The 12,081-nt window shown below is 32.7% G+C and overlaps 1 protein-coding gene across 1 annotated transcript in view; it reads right to left on the bottom strand.

The window, feature by feature from the left end:
• The window catches only part of LOC126975206 (transcription factor collier), a 77,427-nt gene that overhangs the window by 53,403 nt on the left and 11,943 nt on the right, over positions 1 to 12,081 (bottom strand). The window contains exons 3-5 of the mRNA XM_050822989.1: positions 10,938 to 11,094; positions 7,267 to 7,330; positions 5,412 to 5,467 (exon numbers count right to left, since the gene is read on the bottom strand). Of these exons, the coding sequence (XP_050678946.1) occupies positions 5,412 to 5,467; positions 7,267 to 7,330; positions 10,938 to 11,094 (277 nt within the window). The remainder of the gene's footprint in view (positions 1 to 5,411; positions 5,468 to 7,266; positions 7,331 to 10,937; positions 11,095 to 12,081) is intronic.

The following is a 12,081-nucleotide window of genomic DNA, read 5'->3' as shown; positions in this document are numbered from 1 at the left end:
CACAAGCTTAATCAAACATGGATATGAGGATAAATGGATTTAATAATGAAGTAACTACAAGCCATTATCACAATGGCTTCCGAAAGTCATTTCGCCAACAAAAAGAACCAAATTAATATGTTGTTTGAACATTGTAAAGTAAACATAATCAGTCGGTCACGTGCAATACGCGCGACTTCTATTCATACGTTCCTGGCTGTATGGGATTTGACCAAATCTCATTCCCGATTCTTAAGACTATGTACAAACAAAGGGTCTATGGAATGATTTTGGATATTGATATGATAGTGATTTAGTGTGAGAATAAATTTAATCCGGCTCTTGTTAGACACATTTAGGAACGGTTGAAGCAAAAGCAATAATGATATTTCAAATAAATGATGAGTCTACAGGGTTATTTGGAAATAAAGAGGAAGTTTGATTTTATTTTATATAATGTTTTATGTAAGACTTTAGACAGCTTAAAAGTGGCATATTTTTTTATGACTTATATAGCCCAGCGGTTAGTGACCCTGCCTACTGAGCTAGAGGTCCCGGTTTGGAATCCCGGTAGGTACAAACATTTATATGATGAATATATTATTATAATTTAAGTAAATATTTCGTTGTCTATGTTTATATGTGCCTCAACAATAGTACAAGCTCTGCCAAGTTTGGAACAAGATAATTTGTGTATTATTATTAAATTATATATATTTTTTAATTTTGATTAATTTGACAAGTTTGTCAGGCTATTTACAATGAAGTTTTTTTTTGTCGCAGTTTGCATATTATGTGCAAAACTTAACATAAACAAAAAGAGGGAGATTAAATGAAGAGCAAGGAACTACTGAGCAAGTTTAAAAAACAAATAATCTCTTATCCCGCAAACAAGATGGCGCTGTTACTAAAATGAGCGGGTAATATTAATTAATTGAGTATGTAGTCGATTTTTTCGATGAAATTTAGTATAAGTAAAGGTAAGCAGTCTAGACAAACTTATATTTGTGTCCAAGAGTTGCGTGTCCAGGTCGCATGTACGGTCACCACATTAGCTGATTACTAGTACCCCAGCCTGCCGTTTTAATACAATTAAATCAACCGCAATTTAGTAGTATCGAGACGCCATCTTCCCGGCATATAGTTTAGTTGAACGATCTATTTGCGTGTCGTTCCAGTGAGTCTTGTTGAATGGTCTATAATGATTACCTTAATAGTAATAACAATATTGTAAAATCATTGGAATTCATACTAACTTTAGAAATTTATTAATAAAAAGTAACACAAATTAAATTTGTATACAAAATTCATGAACGGTGCGGTACTCGAAGCCGCGAGACCTCTAGGGTTCCATTCGAGCGCTCTTCCGCTGAGCCAACCGTTTAAGTGACGTATCGTTCATACATCTCATTTATGTTGTTCATATCAAATCATATTAAGATTTTAAAGAGTGACATCTCAAGTCAATTTCCTAATATGCAAATATTGGGGTTGAGCAGGTTATTAACTAAAGTAGATCCTGTGTATGGAATCACAAACAAACTAAGAGTTGAACAAGGCAATAAGATTTATGAACGAAACATCACTCGAACGGGTGGCTCAGTGTAAGAGAGCCCGAACGGAACCCGGTAGGTCTCGCGGGTTCGAGTCCCGCACCGTTCATGAATTTTGTATACAAATTTAATTTGTGTTACTTTTTATTAATAAATTTCTAAAGTTTGTATGAATTCCAATGATTTTACAATATTGTTATTACTATTAGGGTAATCGTCACGGGTTCCAGTCCCGCATTGTTCATAAATTTTGTTTAAAATTTTTAAATTATTAAAATCAATCACAGAAGTGAGGGTTATCACTTTAAAAAAAACAAGTTGTTAAATAAAAAGTAAGTTGAACCAACGAGAGTCAGAGTTTCTGGGAGAATCAGAGGCTCGTGCCAGAATTTGGAGAGTCAACATCTCCTGAAGATGCCTCGTGTAGGCGTTACACGTGTCAAATCGATTATACGGAACAAAAACAATCTTCGGGGAAATTACACTCAAAAAGCTCACAACATTTAGATAATAAATATAATAATAATTAATAAACAAATAAGTGCAAAATAACGTCAAATTCAATAAATTTTCAAAAAGTAAGTTATTACACAATACCAATGTAATACCGTTTGCAAGTTTTAGCAAACATAAATAAAACGTAATCTACTAGTGAACAATTTATTACTTTTAAATGCTTTTTCTAAGCTATTCCGAAAGAAATTTGACATTAAGCTTTCAAAATAAACAATCATTTGGCTTCTAGATAACGATTCAAAAATATGTCGAATTTCAGTTCTATTTATAGTCTTACGAATTTTATGAAGTTAATTAAAACAGGGCCGGATTTAAACTTAATGCCGCCCCTGGGCACCGGAAAAAAATCCGCCCCAAAACTGCAATTTTTCAAAAAAAAAAATACTAATAAAATTTCTTTAATTACAGAAAATAAAAAAATCGATTATAATTTTTACTAAACGTGCCAAAATTATAATTTACAAATCATGGATAAATTGAATTTCTTGAATTATCAATTGAAACAAAAATCATTAATTAAGAGAATTAATTATATTGATAAGACTAAAAAAAATATTTCACTTGCAAAATTTTGCCGCCCTGGGCACTTGCCCCAACTGCCCCTAGCGTAAATCCACCGCTGACGAAACAGAAGCACTTATAAATTCCCCCAAATTTCCTATGATATCTCTCATGTTAGTACGTTGCTCAACATATACGAATACATTTTGTGAACAATGCTTTCAGAATATCGCATCATAGCACCATACAATTCCGTAATTCTTAGTTAACAACATTCGGCCTAAGTTAATTATGCTCATGGCATAAATCTTTCGTAATTGGCCTCCTGTTACACAACACTAAGAGACCTGAACGTGTTGAAATTGTATATGTGAAGAACACGGCGAAGTTACATGATGGCTTCCCAAAGTTAATTTGTTATTTATGTATACGCCAACTTGATAACTGCTGTGCTACCATACAATGTAAGATTGTAGACGAAATTGGCTTCTATTTTGATGAAAATCGTGTATTTTGATGTAATCTGTGGTCATTAAGAAACGATAATGAATTTAAAGAAATCAACTTATAACGTTCCTTCGCAATATATTCTTAATGGATGTAATTTTAAGTGCATATTGGGTAGGTCTGAGAATCGGACAACATCTATTTTTCATCCCACTAAATGTTAAGAGTGGTCCACGGCAATTTTTTTTTTAATTTTGACATGTGTCAGCATTAAAAAGTACATACAACTTCAAATTTTCACCCATCTACAATCAACAGTTACTTTTGTATCGTGATTTTAATATCGGCAATACAACGTTTGCTGGGTCAGCTAGTAACATATATAAATCTAAAACAATTGTAAAATTGCTATGCTTACTACTCATCTAAGTTAGTAAGGCTTTATTGAGGGTCCAAAAAATGTACAAAACAAATGTGTTACTCGATTTAAAGGAATTGTTAAACCACAGCGTAAATGATATTCTTACTAATTACACATATTAGGAATGAAGATAAATTTACTTATAAAGCTATTTTATTTAAAACGAAAGAAGCTAACTGCGATGCTTGTTTACTTTGTTGCCTTTCTTTTCAGGTATATTTGGTAACATCGAATAAGTGGAAAAATTTGAAGTAATTTTAAAATCTCAATTTCAATTAAAAAATTTGAACAGACTACTAAATTTTCCAGACAGTTCAATAAGATCCAATCCCTTCAAAAAAGAGGAAAACAGTTCAACACGAACTCCGGCATTCCGTGCCGGTGCTCTAACCAACTGAAATCTGAATCTTGTAAATCTAAACAATAGCGAAATCTCAAGTCAATTTCCTAATATGCAAATATTGGAGTTGAGCAGGTTATCAACTGTAAAGTGGATCCTGTAGATGAAGCCACAACCTGAGAGTTGAAAAAACCAAATAGAATTATATAGCGAGGCGGTACTCGAACGGTTAGCTCAGTTGGTTAGAGCACCGGCACGGAACGGCGGTCGTGGGTTCGAATCCCGCATCGTTCATAAAATTTTGTTTTTCAAGTATTAAAATATAAAATCTTAATACAGATCTATGCTATAACTTTTAGATAGTCATAATTCAAAGCAATAATCGCTCAGTTGACCAAAGGGCGGGTTCGGGCGTGTGAGCTAGCCCTAATCGGCGGGCGGCGAGAATCTGCCGCGTGCCGAACACGTGTTGGCCTTGTGTCTGTGGTGCCCTTATACCGAGCTAGATTGCGACTTTATTATTTCCTATAATTAGTATACACGATATCATATCAGAAAATTGTCTTCTTTTAAAACTTGTTAACGATTTATGAAATTTTATTTTTTTTAGGCGTGCTGCGTGTTTTATTTTGTATTTTTAGTATTTAATGAAACTGAGATATCACACTCGGCTAGGTAACGTTCATTTGGGTAATGTAGGCTTAAATCTAGCAAAGGAACGCCATAAGCAAAATTAACCAGATTTGATATAATATGTATATTAGAAATGTTATAACTTTATGAATTTAGAAAAAATTTATTTTGAATTATTAACCCCGCTTTGATGAAGTTTTTCTTCTATCATGTGTTAAGCAGTCTCATTTTATTATTTAAGTAATGTTCCTTAATTTTAGAAATATTAATTTTTTCTCCTTATTATGGCAAAAAAATATATATATTATATACTAATTTACTTCTCAGTAGATTTAACCGAAACTTAAGTAATTAATTCAAACGTTACACAATGGGGTCACCGAAAATCAGTCAAGTATGGACACAACTGTAATTTAACTCCAGTTTTAGAAGACTAGTGCCACACATATCATTTATTGCTTTTTTTCTTTTGTATTGAAGATGAAGCTAATATTTGTTTTCATTTAGTTATTTGTTTGAATGTGTGGTAAAACTTTTCTTCCCAAATAAATTCATTTTCATTATTACACCCCGCGTGGTCAATGTGCAGGCGCACGAATAAAACTCTGATCGCGGAAGTAGGAGGGGGAAAACGGCCATGCGATCCTGTCGCCGCTTGCGTTTAACTAACAAAATAATCGCGCAGTGTGGTGTTCTGCCAACACCTCATTTATGAGGAAATTCGTAGAAAAACTAGTGTCTTATCAGTGATACATTAATCCCTTTAGCGTGATACTGTCCAAACTCCAAAGTGCCTAAATTCAAAATTCATTGATTTTAAATATCACTTTTGATCCTGACGAAAGCCACTTAAGCGAGAATACCTTTACATAGGTTAAATAACGCTCGCCTCTTTAAAAGTTGGTTAGAATATTTTTATTTAATAAACCTAATACCCAAGTGTTTACCTATTTACCGATGGAAATGAAAGAAGAAAAAATATAAGACTATAAAAACTGATCAGAAACTCTGAGAAACTTACCTGTTTAGTAACAGAGTCTATCAGACGCACGAATATGTCTTGCTCTTGTCGTATACCTGCAACAAACACACATACATTCACCACTAAAGTCTGAACGTAGATCATCATTTGCGACAGAAATGTTTTCGCAACTAATTTGTACTGTGTCGTTGTAAAGCTTAGTCTCCAAAAATACATTAATGCATAATTTATTTTGTTGACACTTACTAATCTGGTCCTGTAATATGAGTTGATTTAAAAAAAAGGAATTTAGTTTCCCTTTTCAAGTGTCCAATGATTATTAGACTAAAAAGTCTGTTTTTTAATGCATTTCGTGAATATTTTAGCTGTTAATTAAGAGTTTTCAAAATATTCTTAATTTAAATTAAAATTATTGCAGTTCATTTTATGAAAGCGGATACTATCAATAAGGTACTCTATCAATTTAATCTTCAGCTTGAAAAGGATCTAATTTAACAAATAAATGTTTCTTTTTAATACTTATTCAATGTTAAATTCCTAATCAAAAATATATAACACTATCATATTTTATTGTAAAGTTCCAGATTAACATACGCATTTATAAATCTGAAAATATCGAAGCCATTCAAATTCTACAGCCATTATTTTAGCATTATTTAACCCGCGAATTAAAAAAATCTCTAAAATAATTTAACAAAGCAAAAAGCGTTAATAAAATGTCCGCCATTTTAATTTAACATTACATGTACACTTAGCCTAAGCTGTAACATTTATACATAGTCGCAATAAAGACCGTAGCAAGCTACGGGCACACTCCGTAAGGCAGACATTGCACAATTTGTTAACCTACTGGAATTACCTTCGCTCCCTTACCTCTTTTTTCCTTCTACATAACAAGGACTATACACTGGAGGAGAAAATTAAAAAGCAACCCCTTGATAGCGTTAATTCTGTGCGTAATTGGATCAAACTGTCCTCTAACACACGTGTTAATTTTAACGTGTGCAATTTTTGGCGACGTTCTTGGCGTGTTAATTGTATTATATTTTATTCCCGCGGGATGTAGCCCCTAAATTTCTTAATATTTAAATAACTTTTACCTGCTTCTATCAAAATCTAATACAAACCTTTATTAAAACAAAGCTTCGAAAAAAAATTTTAAACAAAAAAGGTTTAATATTAAGTTAAATTAGTTAGCTCACATCTTATGAAAATACTTTTCCACATTTTTCTGTAAAAGCCATGAAGTTTCACGTTAAATTATTAACTAACAACATTTACACAGGCGTAATATTAAAGTAGAGCAGTAAACAGAATGGCTACTCGGCTATAGATAGCCTAAGAGCTCAACACATAATCATTCATAACCTAAGAGGTATACAGTGCCAATTTTCCATTATCCCTGTCTAACAGCCAAGACGACAAATATTTACAATGCGTCCGGCGTATGCATTGTCTCTGGCATCTATTGAATATAAGATGATATCTGAAATCGCCTTTATTACAAGCCAATAGAGTTACAATTGGCTTTAAATGATGGATCGCACTCAGTTTCCTCAGAGACAAGAATATTATTGAACCATAAAATATAGAAAATTTTTCAACATCCAGTTTGGTCTTGAGTATATTTGCAATTCTCAAAGAATTTTGTCCCGACTTTGCGCGGTCTTTCTAGGTTCATATTTATGGGCAAGTTTAAATGAAGATTTACAATGAACACCATCTTTAAAAGACATGTCTGATATAGCAATAGAACTTAAACGGTGATAAGCACTGAACATCTGGTGTGCTGCACGATTTTTTGTCCTCTCTCTCTACAAAATATAATCCACTACTACTAAGTTGAAAATTTAGTATTTTTCTAAATAAAAAAGATAGATAAATATTTACTTACCATTTGCGTAAAGTAATTGTAATCTATATTGGATTCCGTTATTTGTTTTTTGACCCTCTGCTTCCTGGAAGAAAAAAATTCTATAACATATTTGTTTGAAATGAACAGATTATAGTTCTCAAGTATTTATAATACATGCGGGCGACTATACTCGCTCTTACCCCAGAGAGCGCGATGTATCTCATCTCATCTAACGCTCGCTTCATGACTAGCAGTCGAGTTGTAGCGATCAGTTTTGAGTATTCTCCAGATAATTTAATTGTTATGTATTTTACTTAAAAAAGCACAAAAATTTATTGAAGTAGGCGTTACTTTGCGTAAATCTATAATTATCATATTATAAAAGTTTTGAGTTTTCTTTAGTGGTAATTCCGCCGATATATGTCTTTTCAATCTGGCACGAGACTGTCAGTCTGTTGCCAGATTTTGGCTAGTCAACATGTCCTTAGGATGCCTCGTGTAGAGGCGAAACACGTGTCGAATTGTTTAAAAGACAAATATTAGCGGAATTAATACTAAAGAAAACTCCAAACATTTGGACAACTAAGCCGAGCTAAAAGTATTAAAACTAACAAAATATAGATTTGAATTTTTATTGCACATAATATATACTTGATACTTTATTTTTGTAAGAAATCACTTATTTGCATGTTACTAAAATGTCAAAGTCCCACTTTTATACATTTTCATTGATTTTCAACTTCGAAAAATTTAACAGAATGAGAAATAATTATTTACCATAGTTCTGCATCCAACATATAAAACTTAATCAAAGTTCAAAGTGTTTGATTCATTATCGTGGTAGATGAGTTAAATGTACCGTCAACAAAAACATTTTCATTTTCCAGTGATACATAAAAAAATTAAATAGTCTTGTTTTAAAAGTAAAACTCGTCTTTAGTAACCTCGCGCTGTGTGGACGATGTTTGCTCATGAATAATGAACGCTGTTCACTCAAACATCCGTGTGATGGCGCCACGGACAAACACGGCCTAACCTCAAAACTTTTATATCTATCTTCATGTTATTTATGTTCAGAAAGTAACTGTGTCATGCTCCATAAAATTCTAACACTGACTATTATATATATATAGTCACTAGCTGACCCGGCAAACGTTGTTTTGCCATATAAAGTCTAATTCACGCGATAGTTTTATAAATAATAAAATATTGCCTATATTATAGCCTGTACATCATTTTGTTCTATTGTCAATAGTTTTTGCAGCGCACACAAAAATAGGTTTTCGATTTTACACCTGTGTGTAAAATAGTGTTACAAAATAGCAATTTTATTACGGATCCCTAATTTAAAAAAAAAATATAGCCTATAGCCTTCCTCGATAAATGGACTACCCAACACTGAAAGAATCATTCAAATCGGACCAGTAGTACCAGAGATTAGCGCGTTCAAACAAACAAACAAACAAATACTGCAGCTTTATATATTAGTATAGATTTTAGATGTTGCCAAATAGGTCGTCAATTGACCATAAAATTATTATTATTATTATGTTTTTATCACTATAAAATGATGACGATACACAAATAAATGATGAAGCCTGAGAGTTGAACAAAGCATACAAGATTTTATGACGATACGTCACTCGAACGGTTAGCTCAGTTGGATGAGTGGTCGTGGGTTCGAGTCCCGCATCGTCCAGAAAATTTTGTGTTCAAATTTTATTCGTGTAAGATATAGTAAATGAAATTTTATTCATCTCAGAAAAATGAGTTCATTTATCAATCTATAGTATTGAAGTTAGTACTGCTATGTATATGTTCAAATCCATAGATTTTTATTGAAAAATTTTGTTTTGTTTGTTGGATTTAAAAACACTTATTAAACGTCAAAAACTGTCACTATGTCTTTCTGACTAATGTTTGACATTGTTAAAGAGAACATAAACGTTGGAATTAAATTTTTTTTTTGAATTTGTAATACTTGTGGCAATGTTATTCCTTAAAGATTTCTGCATTTTTCAGTATGGCAAAGCTTATGTTACTCCGTGCCTAAATTATGTAGGTATTTATTTTTGTATCAAATTTTAATATGCAAAACTGAATTAATACCAAGATAACATTGGTATCAATAAAATTATAATTAAACAAGATCTATTATATATATATATATATATACCTTGTTTGTCTTATTAATAAACGCGATTTAAAGTTACTCCAGGTTTAAAATTACTTCTCCCTGTCATGTAATTATGTAGTTACAGAGGTGAGAAAAAGACAAAAAGTTTTAAACTTCGAATAACTTTACTTCGAGTTTATTATTAACACAGTATGAGTTTTTTTCGTGTATTTTCTTTAAAAATATTTCATTTATATTATACGGTTATTATAAGTCAATACTGGACAAATAATCTACTGTTAATAATCCTTATTACAAATACCACCAACGCAGTTAAGTTATGTTAATTTGAATGCACACAATACTGTGTCGGAGCAATCCTGATTGATGAAGAACGCTTGATTCATGATAATATCTGGCGGCCTCTTTATTTATATAAATAACTATTTTCTAAGAATTACTATTATACAGACCATAGAATTAGAATGTACTAGCATATAGACATATGTTTTATATCTTTAAACGAGCAATTGTTGTATATATATACTTAGCTGACCCAGCAAACGTTGTATTGCCGATATTAAAATCGCGATACAAAAGTAACTGTTGATCGTAGATGGGTGAAGTTGTATGTATTCTCAGACCTACCCAATTTCACTCAAAATTTCATGAGAATCGGTCAAGCCGTTTCGGAGGGGTTCAATGTTTAACACCATGACACGAGAATTTTATATATTAGATATAATCTGAATCTAGGAATCGGCTCCAACCATTTTTATAAAATTTAGTATACAGGGAATTTCGCGGGCGATAAATCGTTCTAGCTACGTTTCAATTTTAAAAAATGTAGTATTATCCGTGTTTTAATGAATAATACAAGACTATAATAGCTCAGATGGGACATTGGGTGATCCGGAAAGCAGAAGACCCCGTTTCGAATCCAGATGTTCTAGTAGTCCACCTTAAAAATCCGAACAAGGCTCGGTCATCCGGATGCTAGCATGTTTTATGCAGAAGACCATCAACCAAGTGAGAACCATCAAGCAGCGAAAGATCTAACTCGTACATATACTGCTCAACGATAGGCCCCGCCTGCTACAAACTATTTTGATGGGAAAATTTGCTGGTAAGAGGCCTGAGAGGTGTTGGAAGAAGAAAAAAGCCTTGGCTCTGATTTAGATAGAGGAATAAGTAATTTTTTGCTTCATTTTAAGTCGTAAATTATATTTTTTTTATTTAAAGATTGGTGTCGAAACTCTTGGCACGTGGGGCCCAGAGGCACGGAGAATGTTCAAAGTACTATCGACGCGCCGCATTAAGGTTACCGGCAACCCAAGCGCTGGCAACGTAGCTATCCAACGTGGAATTGCTGCAAATATTCTTGGTACAGTTCCCCGTAATGATAGTTTTAATTTTTAAGTTTCTATGTTTGTAATAATGTTATACCTCAATTACATTATAATGGTGTGTATTGGGATAAAAAAAAGTTAAGAATCCTTCATAAAGAAAAACTATTAAATAAAAAGTATAACTAACGTAGCCACTCAGTATATAAATCCTTTTCTCACAAACATGACTTGTTGTTAACTGTTACCTGGTCTTTTTCTATAAATCCTATGAAGGCGGTTCGCTCGATCTCGATCGGTTGTCCCGCTCTATCGTATAGAGCGACCACGAAATGGAAGAAGTTGCTCTTGCGCAGGTTACTTGGAGGTTGCTTCTCGAAGTGTGCGCGACCAACTCCCACACTACTGCGAAACAAAACGAATTTAAACATACTGGCAAAATGTAGATGTTGATAATTCAACTTAACTTTTATGCATATTGAGAAGCTTAAAATTATACCAATTATTTCTTAAATTTGACGTCCCTAAATGAGTACTTAATAACGTAATGATTTTTTAACCGTTCTTAATCCAAAAAATGGCGGCTTAGATTACCGTTTTTTATTTACTCGTTGATGAAGACAATCTCAATGTATCTTGATTTTTTAAGGTTTCGATATATTTATATATATAAAATCAAACCTTTGTACTTTTTATCGAAAAACTTCAAGGCAATGATTCCGTATGACAGATAATATGTCAAATCATTTTGCGTATTATATCACAGAATTTGATGTATTAACTGCAAGATAGTGTATAGGTATGTATATTGTATGTAAAAAATAAATATGTACTACTATATAGATAGAAAAAATGCCCGTTAAATATAAATCGTAAATAATCTAAATAAATCGTAAGAATCAACTTGATTTAATTTATTGAATACTACATTCCTGTTTTTTCATCAATATTTTTCATTCCACTCTAATCTAAAACACGTCTAAATTCAAGAACTATTCTCCAAAATCAAATTCAATTCACGCTTACGAAAAATTAAGAAAAATAATTTTCGACGTTCATAAATTTGAAATGATTATTATCGATACGACAGCGGTACGTGACAACACTATCAATACGACATTACAGCGAGGACTGTATTACGGCATAGTGGGCCATTCGTCTCCTGGCTGCAGAATTTGCGTAAACAAATTGGTTTCGCGATTGCCATTTTATACCCCTCGCGCGCGATGCTTCCATTGTTTTATTTATCGCTACCAGTTTCAACAGTACGCCTGCGATTAGGTTGTAGCGCTTTTTCGCTTACAGATCACTGTACATTTGTCAATCTTCGGCGCGATTTATACCTTGCTTTCTAACACGTATAGGGGTCAAACAAACTCTTTATTTGAATTC

The sequence above is a fragment of the Leptidea sinapis genome, chromosome 35 (assembly GCF_905404315.1).
Source record: "Leptidea sinapis chromosome 35, ilLepSina1.1, whole genome shotgun sequence".
Classification (NCBI taxonomy): Eukaryota; Metazoa; Arthropoda; class Insecta; order Lepidoptera; family Pieridae; genus Leptidea; species Leptidea sinapis.
The sequence above is the reverse complement of the archived record's forward strand: the minus strand, read 5'-3'. Positions and strand labels throughout refer to the sequence as shown.